Source organism: Equus caballus, chromosome 27 (assembly GCF_041296265.1).
Source record: "Equus caballus isolate H_3958 breed thoroughbred chromosome 27, TB-T2T, whole genome shotgun sequence".
Taxonomy (NCBI): domain Eukaryota; kingdom Metazoa; phylum Chordata; class Mammalia; order Perissodactyla; family Equidae; genus Equus; species Equus caballus.
Genome location: NC_091710.1, coordinates 18,690,237 through 18,709,695, shown reverse-complemented (window position 1 = coordinate 18,709,695; position 19,459 = coordinate 18,690,237). Strand labels below are relative to the sequence as shown.

General features: G+C 38.9%; 1 protein-coding gene across 1 annotated transcript; it reads right to left on the bottom strand.

Moving 5' to 3' along the window:
- Positions 1 to 1,903: 1,903 nt before the first annotated feature.
- On the bottom strand, positions 1,904 to 19,207 carry LOC100049837 (arylamine N-acetyltransferase 1). Its single transcript, XM_005606255.4, has 2 exons — positions 19,076 to 19,207; positions 1,904 to 3,901 (listed from the first exon to the last, which is right to left on the bottom strand). Exon 2 carries the CDS (start codon positions 3,893 to 3,895, stop codon positions 3,023 to 3,025), a length of 873 nt encoding a protein of 290 aa, XP_005606312.2. The 5' UTR covers positions 3,896 to 3,901; positions 19,076 to 19,207; the 3' UTR covers positions 1,904 to 3,022.
- Positions 19,208 to 19,459: the final 252 nt, after the last annotated feature.

Below are 19,459 nucleotides of genomic sequence, written 5' to 3'. Positions count from 1 at the left end.
CAAGAGCTTTTCTGTTTTCATATCAAGAAGTGAAGTCCAATTCTCTCCCCTTGAATCCAGGAGGACTTGTGACTTGCTTATAACCAACAGAATGTGGCAGAAAGGATGCTATGTGACTTTGATGCTAGGTCATGACAGGTAATTCAAACTGGTCAATGGGTATGGGGCTTTATTTTGGGATGATGAAATGCTTTGAAATTAGATAGAGGTGGTGGTTGCACAGTATTGTGAGTGTACTAAATATCAATGGGTTGTTCACTTGAAAATAGTTAATTTTATGTTACGTAAATTTCTCTTCAACTAAAAACAATACATTTAAAAAAAAAGTGACTCAGCTTCCACATTATAAGCTGGAACCCTCATACATAGAATTCTGAGTCACTATGTAAGAAATGACTGCCCTAAGGCCAGCATGCTGTGAGGAAGCCCCGACCACATAGAGATGCCACATGTAGGCACTCCCACTGTGGCCCCAACCCAGCACCATGCATGTCAGTGAAGATGCTTTTAGATGATTATAGCATGCAGCCATCAGAAACCACCAGCCACTGGAGTCCTCTCAGCTGAGACTGGACATTGGAGAGCAGTTGTGCCCTTCCTAGTTCCAAACACACAGAATCTGTGAGTTTAATAAAGTGGTTGTTTCAAACTACTAAGTTTCAGGGCAGTTAGTCAAGCAGCGGTAGTAACTGGATCAACAATCACTAATCCATAGAGACCACTCATTTAGATTTCATTGGAGAAAAGTTAATACTGCACAATGAAGAAAAACTCTTCAATCTGGCAGCTAAATTTTATGTCTCTGAGTCTCAATCAATATATTTTTGCCTTTTTTTCCTGTGTGGTAGATGTATTCAAGGAAAAACAATTACACTGGGTTTCAGGACACTCATTGTACAATATGACTTCCTTGGCTCATTTATACAAAATTGCATCTTTCTACTTAAGCCATTTTTTAAATCTGATTGGTGTCTCTTGCCAACATCTCCTCCATTGGCATAGTCTTAGTCAGAATGTGAGAAAATCCTTCCTGCCCAAGAGTAGCAGAAGTGACCTGGGGGCGGGCCCCGTGGCCGAGTGGTTAAGTTCGCATGCTGCGCTGCAGGCGGCCCAGCGTTTCGTCAGTTGGAATCCTGGGCGCTGACACGGCACTGCTCATCAAACCACACTGAGGCAGCATCCCACAGGCCACAACTAGAAGGACCCACAACGAAGAATATACAACTATGTACCGGGGGGCTTTGGGGAGAAAAAGGAAAAAAATAAAATCTTTAAAAAAAAAAAAAAAAAGAAGTGACCTGACATTGCTGCAAGTAGCAGCAGAGCTTAACAAGGCCTATCATTTAAGGCAAGGAAGATGGCAAGCTGTCAAATACTGAAATATATCTTTCATCCTTCCTTCTCACTCAGGTCAGGTCTCACATCCACATCTCCCTAGGATCTCCACCCTGAGCAGTATCTCCCAACTGTTACATCGGTACGTGAAGTACTCATGATCCAAAGTAATTTATTCTTTTAACTAACATTTCTCCATTCCAGTCCCTGCTCTTCTCTTAACCTTATTATGATAATCACAAGTCAAAGAGAGAAAATAGTGTAAGAATAAGTCTGCAGTTTAAATAATAGCCCTGATTCTGGAATTCATAAACAGAAATCTGAGTTATAGATAAACAAAGATTCTGATTCTTCAGCACAAAGCCATACTCAAATTTGGGCCATTAGATGTGCTATTAATATTTAAGCAAGGAAGAAGCAGACAGATTGAGCAGTTTCAGGACCAGGGTTTCAAGCCAGGGGGAAATAAAGCAAGATGGAAGAAACTACACTTTGGGAGGGAAATAAAGCAAGATGAGACAGCTCTTATCAGATGCTGACTCAGTATCAAAAACATTTACTCACATCATTCATTCATCCATATAGCAAATATTTATTGAGAGTTTAGTCTAGGTCTGGCGCTTAATTATAGAAGTATCATCCCCATTTTACATATGAAGAATTGGAGCCATAGATTCACCAAGTAATTTGCCCAGTGTCCACGGGATTTAAATTCAGATCTATATACTTTGAAGTTCATACTCTTTCTCTTATGACAAAATGTGGAAGGAAATAAAAGAACATAGCTGGGAGACAAGAAAGACCATCGCAGAAAAATAGCCTAGCCTCATCATATCCTAACTCTGACAAACAAAAACTTTGTGACTGACATTGTAGTAGCCAGCAATGTTTTAACAGACTTTTTAGACATCAAGTTTTTACAGACAAGTATTTTAAAATTCACAGTAATTATTACTTTTAGAGATAAATGACAATTCTGGAATTTGAAAATTCTAAATTTCAGTGTTCCCATATTTAATAAAATGGTACATGAAGGACTGCGGTTGCAAAAAGTACCATGTAAGAAATTATTAGCTGTGTTACCCTCTTGTGACTTAATCACATGTTACTATGTACTGGCTTAAGCTTTGCCTTGAGAACTATTAGGTTATTTGGAAGAAATATCATGTCTCATTCTTCTTCGCTAAATTCTAAGTTACACATGTGGTATTTTTGTAAAAATTGGACATTGGATATATGCTAGTTGAAAATAATGGAAACAACTTCCTCAATATTCTATTTACTGAACCATGGTTAACTTTTCTACGAATTCAACATTCAACCAATGTGGAGGGTCTTCTAGCACAAATCACTATTTTCCCCCAAAACAACCATAGGCCATCCTTAAAACATCTTTACTATCATTAATTTTGAAAAGGAGTGAGGTTGTTTCTTTAAAATGTTATCTAATTGTGTATACCCACATTATTAAGGGTGAAATGATTTTATGTCTAGAATTTTCTTCAATATAATGTGGGAGCACTGAGGAAATATGATAGCTAGGCCACCAGTTGATAACTGTAAACTGGGTGATAAATACACAGGGTTGTTTTTTTTTTATTCTCTGTAGTTTTGTATGTGCTTAAAATTTTTAATAACAAAAAGTGTCAGTATGAGGAAATAATGAAGGACATTTTTACGCCTTACTCTAAATAGTAAAACATTGATCACCATGTTTGGGCATAAGCTTTCTCTCCAAGGAAATATTAAATATATTTTTCAGCTCTTCTTCTACTTCTTCCTCCTTCAGTGTCTTAAACTCCACCAAATCCATGTTGTCTTTATAATTGAATTTCCTATAGGTGAGAGTGAAGCCCACCAAACAGTGAACCCCTTCTGGGGTCTGCAAGGAACAAAATGACTTGCTTGTGAACACAGATGCTGGAGATATCTGAAGGTATGTATTCACAGACTCGAAATCTTCTATTGTGTGAGGTTCAAGGGTAAAGTTGTAGATTTTTCTGTATTTATTCTTTTCCAGGAGATCAGAATTAAGAAATTCTTGGTTTGGAATGTACTGTTCTCTTCTCATTTGGTCCAGGTACCAGATTCCTCTCTCTTCTGTCAAGCGAAAGATGCAAGGCACCTGAGGCTGATCCTGCCCAGAAGTTAACTCCATAGGCTGCCACATCTGGTAAGAGCGTCCAAACCCAGCATCAGCTATGTAGTTCCTGCCATCAATGGTCACCTTCAGCAGAAGGTGAATCATACGATTGCTGTATTTGTTGGCTGTAGGGTTGTAGACATACCCTCCTAATATGGTGGTCTCAAAACCTATTGTGGTCAGAGCCCAGTACAGAAGATGATTGACCTGGAGACACCATCCACCCCGGTTCCTCCTCACAACTTGATTAAAAACCTCCTCCAAACCCAATTCCATGGGTTCCCCACAATGGATGTTAAGGTTCTCAAAGGGAATGGCTCGGATATGGTGCTGAAGAATGTCAGTTAATGTTTCCAAGTCCAATTTGATCTTAGAGTTCTCATAACCGATTCTTTTAAAATATGCTTCAATGTCCATGATGCCCTAAGGCAAGGAAAACAAAACAAATACAAATAGTATTACTTTTGTACTTGAATTCCTTTGATTGGCCAAATTGTAACTAATGTATTTTAAATAAGTAAATACAGACAATAGTTATACACATCTGTAATCGTCTTTTGTTTAGTGCTTTTATTGTATTAATTGTTTCACATACATAAGCTCATTTAATAGTTTCAGTAATCCTGTAAGAAAGGTATTATCACTTCTATGTTTTAAGCATGAGAAGTTGGAAATCCAGATTAAGTGATGAGCAAAATGATAAACAGCTAACATGTAGTATTTTTGGGGATGAATAAAAAAGGTTCAAGTTGTATCAATTAAAATAGGGTTTATAAACAGTTCTTAATATAAACAGGAGAATTATGTAATAAATTCATGGTACCTGACCCCTTTTCCCTTTTAGCTGAATCTTACCCAAAGTTCTGCATTCAAATTTACAATCATTCATGCATTGATTTATTGATTCATTGAATAAATAGTTTACTGAAGGGTCTGGCCTGGTGGCACAGCAGTTAAGTTCACATGTTCTGCTTCGGTGGCCTGGGGTTTACCAGTTTGGATTCCAGGTGCGGACCCACACACTGCTTATCAAGCCATGCCTGTGGCAGGCATCCCATATATAAAATAGAGGAAGATGGGCACAGATGTTAGCTTAGAGCCAATCTTCCTCAGCAAAAAGAGGAGGATTGACAACAAATGTTAGCTCAGAGCTAATCTTCCTCAAAAAAAATTTCTTTTTAAAGTTTATTGAAAATCTACTATGTATTTACTATTGATCTAGGGCTTGCTTGCCCTTGGAAATCTTACATTTTAGCCAGGATTGAGATGACACAGAGTGAACTGAATAAATAAATAAAACATGCAATTTCTTAGATTGTGATAAGTGCTCTGGGAAAACTAAAGCAAAAAAAGCAGATGGAATGTGCACAGAGCGAGTTTCAATTTTAAATAATGTGGTCAAAGAGAGTCTCACTTTGACTTTAAGGCTGTGAGAGAATGAGCCAGGTCCACATCGTGGGGGTGGCGGGGGGGAGACCCTTTGGGCATAAGGAATAGAACGTAAAAAAGCCTTAAAATGGAACCTGCCTACAGTGTTCAGGGAACATCAAGGAAACCAGGGTGACTGGAGTGGAGCATGTGAGAGGGAGTGTGGATTGAGATGAGATCAAACAGGTGACAGAGGGCTTACAGGCGATGCTGGCCTTTTGGCTTTTACTGTGAGATGAGAAATCATTGTCAGACAGGCAGGAGAGGAAGGATGCAGTTTAGGCAAAATATAGCATAATCAAATTGATATTTCTGACTATTGTATGGAGAATGAGCTGGACATACTGAGCTGAATGAATTGACATGTGATCCAGGTAGGAGCAATTCAAAGCACATATGGTCTAGGACCAGTGCTTTGCTCACGGGTGGCATGTGACCCAAGTACAGTCAATGAGACTCTATTGAGGGATTTTGCTGAAACCTAAGCAGACACTTTCTGCTGTAGGACTAGGAGCTGGCAGGATTTTTTCTCAAAGCTATTGGGAGAGTTGGCGGAAAAATAATGTCAACAAAGAATTTATCAAGTTAAGGAATGAAAAGCAGAAGGGAAGACAAGATAAGACCTGAATCAAATCTTAAGTTATCTCTTGACCTTCTGGTAAAGGAAGCCAGAAAAAAAGACAAAAAGCTCTTGTTTTATTAAATCCCATGTAGAAAAGATTTGTGAGGTGAAAGTGGATCAAAAAGGAATCAGGAGGTTAATAGCCTGGCTCTTTGATTCTTGGTTAGACCATTAGTCCTTCTACTAGGAAATTGTTTTATATTTCTTTTTAAATGTTATAATTTGCTTTCAAGTGTTTGCTTTCCTCATTTTTCCTTTCTCTTCTTTTTTTTTTTTTTAAAGATATAATGTTGAGTTAGAATTTAGTAACTGCAGTCCCATTCAAAAAAAGTCAGTGTCTAATAGGGGTCTGGATGCAAACAACCTGTTGTAACCAAACAGTACTTGAGTATTCTGTGACTAAACATAAGAAATTATGTATCACTAAAGTTGTGATTCAAGGTAAAATGCTGGAAGCCCTGCGAAAGTAGTTGCCAGGAAAATAGCTGACTGAAAACTTTAGTAGCTTTATGTATTGATTTGTAGCATCTCCGTGCAGTGATATAATCTTTCCTTTCAGCTTGATGATAAATGTAAGAGAACATTCAATGGAGACAGAGTGAATGCACTCAGAGAGTCTCCTGAGAACTCTCAGAAAGTCACTTAATACCTTTCTAAGAAAATTGTAAGTAGGCTGATTTTCAGTTTTAGTTCAGAAAACTTAGAAATTTCTTTTTCCTGGCCCAAACTCTAGAAATAATAGAAAAGATAGTGAAACATATAATGTGACCTTCCTTAAAAACAAAAAGGTAGTTTGGTGGACCATAAATTATGAAAAATCCCAAAAAAGCATAAAATAGAAGGCAAAGACTGCAAAGCAAAGTGAACATCTGAGTTGCATAGGGAGGGTGTAGATCTTATACCTGATGGAGATGGGAGAAATACTGAAGGGGTCTAAGTCTGGCAATTGTGGAAGCCAAGAGGAGGGGGTCTCAGAAGAAACCAGATAGATGATTAGTTGCCATGGGATCAGCAAGCAGGGGGTGAACCACATTCCATGCCCCTCATTACTACTAGATGATTTATGAAACACAGCAAAGACCAGTATGTAATGGTAGCACCTGGTCATTCTTTAGGTGTAAAGTATAATTGGTGATATTGGGGCAGAAAAATAAGGCAATGTTCTTAATGTGTGGTGTCACCAGAAAGGAAGAATGACCGATATATAGAAGATCAACCATCAAAGTGTCTTCTATCATATTCATCTTCCCTCATCTCCAATGAAAAGATTAAGGAGTCCAAGCCCCACCCCAGCCAGACACCTCACCAGTCACATTAGATTCAAGAAACAAATAGAAGGTGGAGACAGAGCTATACATGCATGAATATGATGAAAAAACAGAATGCAAATATGCCATGAGGTTGGAATTAGAAGAGAAGGGCATAATATGCAAAAGATAGGCAAATAAAGTACATCAAACTCATGAAGAAAGTAAACTGAACAATGGAAAGAAATTCTTTACAGAATTTCTATCCTTGGAGTGATAGCGCATTTAAAATGGACTCATAACAGTCAAAAAATGAGGAGTGATGTCAGCATCAGGGCAAAGTGAGGCCTCTCAGAAGCCTTCCCCCTCCAATATACAACAACAAAAGTCCATACTCCAACAGAGGACATCCAAACAGCACAAAAAATGTTGGACAGATCCATGCAGCCATATGACAAAGGGCAGAGAGGCTGGAGCCCCCCTCAGAGCTGGACTGGGGTAAGAGAAATCTTTGCTCCCTCCCCTAAAGCCTGTGAATCAGACAGTGGGAGGCCTCTGAGAGGGAAGGAACGGGGGAGGGGATGTTCATTTGCAGGAACATCAAGCACTCCCAAGGGGCTGTGCAGTCTAGAGGGAAGCCCTCTACCAGGGTGAAAGGTTTTACCGGGGTGACCTCATCAAGCCAACACCCTAGGAGAGCAGAAGGGGAAAACCCCAAGAGCACACAGTAGAAAGCACCCCTCTCCCCATCCACTCAGTGCACCTCCAGCCCCTGGGATTTCGGCTGAAGGCAGAGGGCTTAGAATACAGGGCTCTTGACCCCCCACCCAGTGGTGATAGGTGGTAACTGGGACCTAATAACAGCAGGATGCAAAAAAAAAAAAACAGAGCCTTTAGCAATATCAAACACTATATTAGATCTCCAGACCAGAGAGAAAATGGCAAGAACCCAGAAAACAGTCCTGAGCATGCAGAAATATGTAATCTAAATGACAAAGAATTCAAAACAGCTATCATCAAAAAACTTGGTGACGTAAAAGAGAATGTAGAGAAACAATTCAATGAGTTCGGGTGCTACTTCACAAAAGAGATTGAAACTATAAAGAAGAATCACTCAGAAACATTAGACATGAAAGACACAATACAAGAAATAAAACAAAATATGGATTCCCTGAACACTCAAGCAGACACCATAGGGGAGCGTATTAGCATAATCAAAGATAGACATATTGAAATGTTCCAGATATAGGAGCAGAGAGAACTAAGACTAAAAAGAAATGAAGAAAGTCTCCAAGGAATATCTGACTCAATTAGGAAAAACAACATAAGAATTATAGGTATTCAAGAAGGAGAAGAGAAGGAGAATGGAGTAGAAAGCTTGTTCAAAGAAATAATAGCAGAGAACTTCCCAAATCTAGGGAAGGAAATTCTTGTGGAAGAGGCTGCCAGATCTCCTAAATATGTCAGTGTAAAAAGACATACTGCAAGGCATCTAGTAGTGAAACTGGCAAAACTGAATGACAAAGAAAGGATACTAAGGGCAGGAAGGCAGAAGAAAATTACCTACAAAGGAACCCCCATCAGACTTTCAGTGGATTTCTCTTCAGAAACCTCACAGGCTAGGAGAGACTGGAATGACATATTCAAATCATTGAAGGAAAAAAACTTTCAGCCAAGAATACTCTACCCAGCGAAAATATCCTTCAGATATAATGGAGAAATAAAAACTTTCCCAGACAAACATAGGCTAAGAGAGTTCTTAACCATGAGATGCCCCCTACAAGAAAGCCTCAAGAAGGCCCTCATATCTGAAAAAAAAAAGGGAGAAAAGGGTTACAAACCACAGAGTAAGGAGATAAATAGGTAGACAGAATCAGAGCAGGATAGCAAATACTCAAGTATAGCATTAAGCTAAAGGGAAAGAAAACACCAAAAAGAAAGATAATCTTGTCATTTTAACCACAAACCCATAACACAAGATGGAATAAGATGTGAGAAAAACAACTTACGAGGGGAAGAGGAGAGGGACTGAATCTGTTTAGTCTAAGGAAATTAGAGGCCATCAGAAAAGGGATTATCTTATCCATGAGATCTTGAATACAAACCTCAGGGTAACCACTAAGCAAAAAAGCAGAACAGAGACACAAATAATAAATAAGGAGAAAATAAAGAAATGAAACATAAAAAACTACATAAGTCGATTGGTAGACCAAAATACACAGGACGAGAAACAAAGGAAATGCAGGAGAACTGGAAAATGAGTGATAAAATGGCAGCATTAAGCCCTCATATATTGATAATCACCGTGAATGTAAATGGATTGAATTCTTCAAAAAAAAAAAAAAAAGATACAGAGTGGCGAGATGGATTAAAGAACAAGATCCAACAACATGCTGCCTCCAGGAAACGCATCTCAGCTCAAACAAAAAACACAGGCTCAGAGTGAAGGGATGGAAGATGATACCCCAAGCTAATGGCAAACAAAAGAAAGCAGGTGTCACAATACTGATATCAGGCAAAGTACACTTCAAGATAAGACAGGTAAAGAGAGACAAAGAGGGCAATATATAGTGATCAAAGGGACACTCCATCAAGAATAACAGTTATAAATACCTATGCACCAAACACAGGAGCACCAAACTTCATCAAGCAACTGTTAACAAACCTAAAAGAAGCATTAATAATAAGACAATAATAGTAGGGGACCTCAACACTCCACATATGTCAATGGATAGATCATCCAGACAGAAAATCAACAAGGAAACAGTGGAATTAAATGAAAACCTAGACCAGATGGACTTAATAGACACATATAGAACATTCCATCCAAAACCAGCAGAATACACATTCTCAAGTGAGCATGGAACATTCTCAAGAATATACCATATGTTGGAAAACAAGGCAAGCCTCAATAAATTTAAGAAAATTCAAGTAATAACAAGCATCTTTTCTGATCACAATGCTATACAGATAGAAATTAATTACAAGAAAAGAGTTGAGAAAAGGACAAAGATGTGGAGACTAAACAACATGTTATTGAATGAGCAAAGGATCATTGAAGGAATTAAAGGAGAAATAAAAAAATATCTGGAGACGAATTAAAATGAAAACATACCACAACAACTCATGTGGGATGCAGAAAAAGCCATATTAAGAGGGAAATTCATTGCAATAACAAACAAGAAAAAACCCTTAACAAACAAGAAAAAAATCAAATAAGCAATCTCAAACTACACCTAATTGAATTAGAAAAATAAGAACAAACAAAGCCCAAAGTCAGTAGGAGAGAAATAATAAAAATCAGAGCAGAAATAAATGCTATTGAAACAAAAAAGGCAGTAGAAAGGATCAATGAAACAAAAAGCTGGTTCTTAAAGAAGATAAATAAAATTGACAAACCCCTAACCAGACTTACAAAGAAAAAAGAGAGAGAGCTCAGATAAATAAAATTAGAAATGAAAGAGTAGAAATTACAATGGAAACCACATAAATACAACATATTGTAAGAGAATACTATGAAAAATAACAACAAAATGGACAATCTAGAGGAAATGGACAAATTCTTAGACTTTTACAACCTCCCAAAGCTGAATCAAGAAGAAACAGACAATCTGAATAGACCAATTATCAGCAAAGAGATTGAAACAGTAATCAAAAGCATCCCAAAGAATAAAAACCCAGGACCAGACGGCTTTCCTGGGGAATTTTACCAAACTTTCAGAGAGGATTTAATACCTATCCTTCTCAAGCTATTCCAAAAAATTAGGGAAGATGGAATGCTTGCTAACACATTCTACAAGGCCAACATCACTGTGATACCAAAGCCTGATAAGGACAGCACAAAACAGGAAAACTACAGGCAAATATCACTGATGAACATAGATGCAAAAATCCTCAACAAAATATTGGCAACCCGAATACAGCAATACATCGAAGAGATCATACATCATGATCAAGTGGGATTTATTCCAGGGGCACAGGGATGGTTCAGCATCTGCAAATCAATCAGTGTGATACACCACATTAACAAAAATGAGGAATAAACACCACATGATCATCTCAATAGATGCAGAGAAAGCATTTGAAAAGACCCAACAGCCATTTATGATAAAAATTCTGAACAAAATGGGCATAGAAGGAAACTACCTCAACATAATAAAGGCAATATGTGACAAACTCATAGCCAACATCATACTCAATGAGGAAAAACTGAACACCATCCCTGTGAGAACAGGAACAAGACAAGGATGCCCACTATCACTACTCTTATTCAACATAGTACTGGAGGTTTCGGCCATAACAATTAGGCAAGAGAAAGGAATAAAAGGAATCCAAATAGGGAGTGAAACTCTTGCTGTTTGCAGACAACATGATCTTATATATAGAAACCCCAAAGAATTCATTGGAAAACTATTAGAAATAATTAACAACTCCAGTAAAGTTGCAGGGTACAAAATCAACTTACAAAAATCAGTTGCATTTCTGTGCTCTAATAACGAACCTACAGAAAGAGAATTCAAGAATACAATTCCATTTACAATAGCAAAAAATAGAATAAAGTACCTACAAATAAATTTAACTAAGGAGGCAAAAGACTTATACAATGAAAACTAAAAGACATTATTGAAAGAAATAGACAGTGACAAAAGATATGGAAAGAGATTTCATGCACGTGGATTGGAAGAATAAACATAGTTAAAATGTCCATACTACCCAAAGCAATCTACAGATTCAATGCAATCCCAATCAGAATCTCAATGATACTCTTCACGGAAATAGAGCAAAGAATCTTAAAATTCATATGGGGCAATGAAAGACCCTGAATTGCTAAGGCAATCCCGAGAAAAAAGAACAAAGCTGGAGGCATCACAATCCCTGGCTTCAAAATGTACTACAAAGCCATAGTGATCAAAACAGCATGGTACAGGTACAAAAACAGGCACACAGATCAATGGAACAGAACTGAAAGCCCATAAATAAAACCGCACACATACGGACAGCTAATATTCAACAAAGGTGCCAAGAACATACCATGAAGAAAAGACAGTCTCTTCAAGAAATGGTGTTGGGAAAACTGGACAGCCACGTGCAAAAGAATGAAAATAGACTATGATCTCATGCCATACACAAAAATAAACTCAAAATGGATCAAAGACTTGAAGATATGCCCTGAAACCATAAAACTCCTGGAAGATAATATAGGTAGTACACTCTTTGACATTGAACTTAAAAGGATCTTTTCGAATACCATGCCTTCTCAAATAAGGGAAACAAAAGAAAAATAAACAAATGGGAGTTCATCAGACTAATGAGCTTCTCTAAGGCCAAAGAAACTAGGATCAAAACCAAAAGACAATGCACCAATTGGGAGAAAATTTTTGTAAATCATATATCGAATAAGGGGTTAATCTCCGTAATATATAAGGAACTCACAAAACTGAACAACAACAAAACAAACAGCCCGATCAAAAAATGGGCAGCAGATAGACATTTTTCCAAAGAAGATATACAGATAGCCAATAAACACATGTAAAGATGTTCAACATCACTAATCATCAGGGCAATGCAAATCAAAACTGCACCAAGATAGCGCCTTACACCCGTTAGAATAGCTGTAATCACTAAGACCAAAAATAATAAATGTTGGAGAGGGTGTGGAGAGAAGGGAACATTCATACATTGCTGGTGGGAATGCAAACTGGTGCAGCCACTATGGAAAACAGTATAGAGATTCCTTAAAAAAGTAAAAATAGAACTACCATATGACCAAGCTGTCCCACTTCTGGGTATCTACCCAATTTTAAATCAACAATCCAAAGTAACATAAGCACCCCTATGTTCGTTGTAGCACTATCTAGAATAGCCAAGACATGGAAATAATCCAAGTGCCCCTCAACCAATGATTGGCTAAAGAAGATGTAGTATATATATATAATGGAATACTACTCAGCCAGAAAAAAAAGACAAATTCATCCCATTTGCAACAACAAGGAAGGATCTGGAAGGAATTATGCTAACCAAAATAAGCCAGGCTGAGAAAGACAAACACCAGATGATTTCGCTCATATGTGGCATATGAACAAGCACATGGACAAAGAAAACAGTTCAGTGGTTACCAAGGGAAGGGTGGTGGAGGGTGGGCACAGGGGGTGAAGGGGAGTACCTATGTAGTGACAGACAAGAAATAATGTACAACTGAAATTTCACAATGATGTAAACTATTATGGACTCAAATAATAAAAAATAAAAAAGAATTAAAAAAATCAAAAAAAGAAGTGATAAAATAATAAAATTTTATGGAAGAAAAGATTTCAGACCTTAGGAAACTAATTAAGAACAAAAACAAGACCAATACATAATCAATTGTAAATAGAAAGGGACTGTATAGATACAGCATAATATCAAACTACTTATGTAGAAGAAAAATTTAATACTCATAGTAATGGTCAATGAAAAGATAAAGCCAATAAACAGAGAGAAGCTAACAGAAACAGAAAACAGTCAAAGGCAATCTAACAAAAGACAACTGGTGATTTTGAATAAGAGAACTTGATACTGACCTTGATATTGGTTCCCCCACATTAAACCCATGTTTTACGTATGCTGAGGAATTTTCTATGAGAAAACACATATTTCTAAAAGGTCTGTATACAAGGAATGTAAAATATATGTTTTCAGTAGAAAAGGTATAAAGAATGGAAATATTTTTGTTTCTTGAGTTAAGAAAGATAAATTTGTCCTAAAGTACCGGGACAAATTCTGAATGTAGAAAAAGTAACCAAAGTTTTGTGAAAGTAAAACCCTGTGGAATTTTGTGCATGGTCAAGTTTTCCGAGGTTAAAATAAATTTGTTAAGTACATAAGTTTCAGTATCAAAAGTAAACTGGTACAAAATTAAAACTTGGTTTCCTCTTTCTTAAAAGGATAATTTTCCTAGACTTTTAATCTTCGCTTGATAAAAAGATTATAAAAAGGTCTGTTTTTACTATTTTAACTCCGTTTCCCCTTGTCTGTTTCTGTCATCACTTTGAATAGATACCCGAACATGGTTTCGCAGTGACTTTTGTTTCCTGTCTGAAAAAAAGTTTTAAAGCTTTTAATATTTTTGACAAGCTCCCTCCAACACAAATATTCAAGTTTTATTCAAGAATAAAAGCTTTCTTTTGATCTGGAGGAGGAAGGAAAGTTTCTCTGGGGATTTTCAGAGGGACCCTGAGACTTCTTGGAGAGATTTGCTCTCTTCCTCTAAGAAAAAATGCTAAACTAATTAGGCTTGTTTGACATATTAGACTATATGGGAAGCATTGTCAAATAAGTAATGATAAACTTTCTTAAGTGGTATTATGTAAATGAATGTTATTGATATAAATATTTTTTAAATTACCTAAAATTCTGATTTGTTCTGATTGTCAGCCATAATTCTGGTTATTATCTCAAAATGTTGTACATCACAGAGATGGTCCAACATCTTTGTAAATTGCCACTTTTAGATGTTTTGTTATTTACAGACAGTTGTTTGATGTTTTTGAAAATATGTTTCATCTTTAGCAAAATTCATGGAAAGGACTCTGGTGCTTACTCTAGAGTACAGGTTCCAATAAACTTTCAGATTATAAAACTGCACTGGGTAAGAAATTACAGAACTCTAACAGAAAAACTGACGACTTCATGAAACTGCTAAGATTAAGATCGAGAACCAATTACACAGGACTGAATAAACCAATAGGGATGATTATAATTTTTATGGCTTTTTCATTGAGATATTGCTGATTTTTGATGTTTTGTTTTTTCCAGTTTTAAGAAAACTTTATTCTCTTAAGGAACTGTATTTATAGCAATTTAAAGACAAAATTAAGGCATTTACCTTTTTCTCCCTATCTGAGCCCTAGAAAAATGTAAAAACTCCTGATAAGTAAGTATTCTTATTCTCGTGGCAATATGGTTTTTTGCATAAGTCCAACAAGAATTTGTTCTTCTTATAACAGGACACAATTGTAAACACTAGTTATATTACCTAGGCTTTGACTAGAATGTCATATTTGAGAAAAACATACAGACTCGGATATGACTAGGCAACTTTTGAGGAATGAAGGTTGACATTCTGGAATAAACTCACTTCAAAATATTGGCCTGGTACCATTCTTATGGGTTTCCAGTGACCTGGTAAGGTTGAGCAAAGGATGTCACCCCCCTGGCAGGTACAAGGAACCTCAGTATTTTGGGGAACCTCACGAAGAGAGGGATTCATCCAAATCAGTAGGTACAGAAGGCAGAATCTGATGACAAGTTCTTGGTCTGGCTTTCCTGGCCATGAGAGGCCTTTGAAGTTAAACCAGAGATTCCTTATGTGGTTCCAGCAAAGCAGATTTGAAAGAGCCTATATAATCAATTACTATTCTTGCTGTACTTATGTAAATAATTATGCCAAATTTATTAAAACTAGACTTACTTTACAAACAAGTTAGTCTTAACTTGGCTATGTCCAGTGAAATTGAGGGTGATTTTAGAGAGAAAGATTATGTTTCAATAAAAACTATAATACACATTTGTGGATATTAGATTTTGGTTCTGTCAATTGTCTTTAAGATTTTTTGTTACACCTGTTAACTGGACTGGATCCTGAATTGTTTTAGTCTCCTGAAATATCTGGCTACAAACCTCCAAATTAACATTTTCAGGTTTTTTCCCATCATTTGCATTTGGAGTCACTGAAAACTAAACCTGCCTTTTTTTTTCCCCCTGAAACCTTGCAAACTAAAGCTGGAGGACTTGATGTAAACTTAAGAGAGATTCACGCCTGCTGCTGTGTAAGCCACTCAGAAAGCTACCTGAGTGCCCGATGACACCATCAGAGATATTTCAAACTGAAAAAGATGCTTCGACCCTGACTTCTAGGAATCTTGAGTGGCTGCCCCCTGGCTCAAGAACTGGCTTATAGGGGCCGGCTCCATGGCAGGGTGGTTAAGTTCATGTGCTCTGCTGCGGTGGCCCAGGGCTCGGATCCTGGGTGCGGACATGGCACCACTCGTCAGGCCAGGTTGAGGCGGCGTCCCACATCCCACAACTAGAAGGACCTGCAACTAAGATATACAGCTTTGTATGGGGGCGGGGGGCGGTTGGGGAGATAAAGCAGGAAAAAAAAAGATTGGCAACAGTTGTTAGCCCAGGTGCCAATCTTAAAAAAAAATAAAAATAAAAAAAAGAACTGGTTTATAATTTGCTCCAACCATTAACCTTATTTTTCTCTTTTCATTTCTCTAGAAAAACTCTTATTAAATCTCTGGCTACTTACCTGATACAGGCCTAACTTTGGGAGCCTACCAGCATCAGCACCTTATTAAAAGACTGGTTCAATGAGATGAAACAACCTATGCCCCAATTCAGCAGGAAGTAGCTAGATCAGATGCCGCCCCAAATCCATCAAGAATGAGAGATTAACATAAAATAGGGGGGAATTGATACCAACCCTGATATTGGTTCCCCCACATTAAACCCAGCATATGTGGAGTTAAAACCAAAACACTCTTTCCCTGCTCACTCCCTGACTCCCTTTCTGGACAGAATCGGCAAAGCAGCTGTGTACAGCTGAAGAACAACATAGACTGTGAACAGCTATACAAGAGTTTTTGTCTTTTCTCTCTTCTTTTCATGTAATTACCCCTGTCCTTTCCCCATAAGAATCCTCCTCTTTCACTGTGTAACTGGGATACTATTTGGGTTTCTACCTGACTCTGTGCTCCCCAAATTGCAATTCTTTTATCCCAAATAAACATTTGCCTCTTAAACGCGTTTCTGTTTTTGAAGGTTGACACAGTTAGAAGCTTCCTTTTGAGGGAAGAGTGGAGTCCACTGTTTTGTGCTTGAGGAACTAGATTGAGGACCCCGGGGAGGGAATAAGATGCTGCCCTCATGCTCAAGGCTACAAGCAGCACAAATACACTTTGGACTGAGGTAGAATCTTCAACCTCTACCATGAGGATTCCTTGTATTACTGAATAGATCTTTTCAAAAATTGATGTGAAATTCAAATAACATAAAATTAACCATTTTTAAAGGTATTATTATTATTATTATTATTACTTTGGTGAGGAAGATTGGCCCTGAGTTAACATCTGTTGCCAATCTTCCTCTTTTTTTTTCTTCTCTCCAAAGCCCCAGCACATAGTTTTATATCCTAGTTGTAAGTCCTTCTAGTTCTTCTACGTGGGATGCTGCTTCAGCATGGCTTGATGAGTGGTGGGTAGGTCTGTGCCCAAGATCCGAATTGGTGAACCCCAGACTGCCAAAGTGGAGCATGTGAACTTAACCGCTCGGCCATGGGGCTGGCCCCAAATTAACCATTTTAAAGTGAACATTTAAGTGTCATTTAGTACATTCACCATTTTGTACAACCACCACTTACTTCTGTCTAGTTCCGAAATATCTCATGACCCCAGAATAAAACCCCATACCCTTTAAACAGTTACTCCCCATTTCCTCCAGCCCCATGGCAACCACCACTCTACTTTCTGTCTCTATGGATTTAACTATTCTGGATAATTCATAGAAATGTAATCATATAGTATGTGGCCCCTTGTGGCTAGCTCCTTTCATTTGGCACGTTTTCAAGGTGCATCTATATTGTAACCTGTGTTAATACTTCATTCCTTTCTGCAACTGAATAATATTCCAGGATATGGATCCACCCTTGTTGTTGATCTCCTCATTCCTCGACAGGCATTTGGGTTGTTCCCACCTTTGGCTATTGTGAATAGTGCTGCTCTGAACATTCACGTTCAAGTACTTTCTTCAGTATCTGCTTTCCAGTCTCTTGAGTACAAAACTCAGAATAGAACTGCTGAGTTGGATAGAAGAATTTTAATGAGAACTTCTTAGTGGCTTTTCTTTCTGTGTGTTTTTATTTTCTTTTCCTCTCCCTATCCTTCCCCTTCTCTCCCCACCTTCCCTCTTTCTTCCCTCCCCACTTCCTTCCCTCCCTTTTCCTCTTGGCTTTGTGGAAACTGCAAGGACACTACATCCCAGCCCACTCCCAGGGGCAAGGGCCGGCCCAGCAATTTTCTGGATGGAAAAGGAGACGTTGCCAGGCAAGCTATGCCCCCAGACCGTCCTTCAACAGTGCTTGGTGCACTGAGGGCTCATGGAGCAGACCCCGAAAGCCCCCCAAGGAAGCAGCAGTCACAGCTAAGCCAGCGGAGGAGCCCTGGCAGCAGGAAGTGCTGAGTGGGCTTTGTTCCCTCCTCAGGAGAAGCTGAAGCTCAGACTTGTGAGTGAAATCTGTCCATTTTTAAAGTTGCCTCTGGGTTTTTAAACCCAGAAAGGGCAAACAAAATAAGCCTCTGGGTGGGGTGCAGCTAACAGACAGTTAACAACTTCCCTGTGAGAGAGAGGGTGGGGTCAGCCGTTTTGTGACTGAGAAAGTAAAATGAGGAACCTGGGGAGGGAAACAGCAGTTAATCAAAAAAGAGCCAATAGGCGTGCTATTGTGGGCATCATACGGGGCACAGGAGCAACGTCCACAGCGAGAGCACGCAGGCCCCTTGCTCCTGTGGCTGTCTTCCTCGCAGGCCTCTCTCTCCTACGGAATTCTGCACATCTGTGCTCTGAGAGTGGAGTCCTCAGTCTGCCTGACAGTGAAGGAGCTTACTTCTGTCATTTGTGGCTCCTGGAGATCTTCCCCACTATGCCTCCTTCCTGCACGATGAGACCCGCCCTGGGAATTCCCTTAAACACAGCAGATGATGTAACCCAGTCCCCCTGAACATTTGAGGTCATTAGAGAATTTCTGATCAGCTAGTGCAGGAGGAGTGGGAATTGTTATGAACTTGTTGCCTGCAGGACTAACTGGGCCCATTGGGACACACTCAGATGGGGACAGAGGAGGTGGACACACTGTTTCAATTATCCAAGAGGGAAATCCTGCTCCCTGAAACACACATAGACACATCAGCTATCTTTTATACCCTCTTCAATCCTCACAACCACCCTTTTAAGGAAGCTCTCTTATAGCTCCGTTTACTGACAGAAGCACTGGCTCTTAGAGACACTGAGTGACCTGCCCAAGTCTCACAGCTGGGATGTGGTGTGGCTGTGACTGTCACCCAGACATTTGGAATCACAGGGCTGTTATCTTCAGCATTCTGCTGTACAGTAGTTTTAGCGCAAGGATTCAAAGTAAGTATCAGCCAAACATTCTGAACCGCCTTGGGACTTGAAATTTGGCCTTGGTGTAGTATCTAGTCTCCCGGACCCACATTTGAGATAGGATTTAATCCAAGTTCAAAGCATAAACAAGTCACTCACCAAGTTCCATCAGGGCCCGCAACCAGGAACCAGGCTCACTGCAGTCCTCCCACCTCCAGGGCAGCACAGGAAGTGTCCTCACTGGCTTCCCACACAGCTCCACCCCCAGAGGAGTGGAGCTTTAATCACCCGGGGATCTCTGGGAAATGTAGTCATGGGGGCTTGGTTGTCCTTGTGCACCTCTTATTCAAATCTATTCACTGAAAAAGAGCGGAGAGCTGCATTATCAGAGGAGTCCAGCCACAGGCCGTGGGGGTGTATGACCTTGTACTGGACACAGTTCCTGCTCTTAGGGAGCTTGAATCTAGACGTCTTGTGTGGAATGTGAGAGGTGAGGGTTTTGAGGGGGTCCAGGAAAAGCAGACCCATTAACTGAGAGGAAGC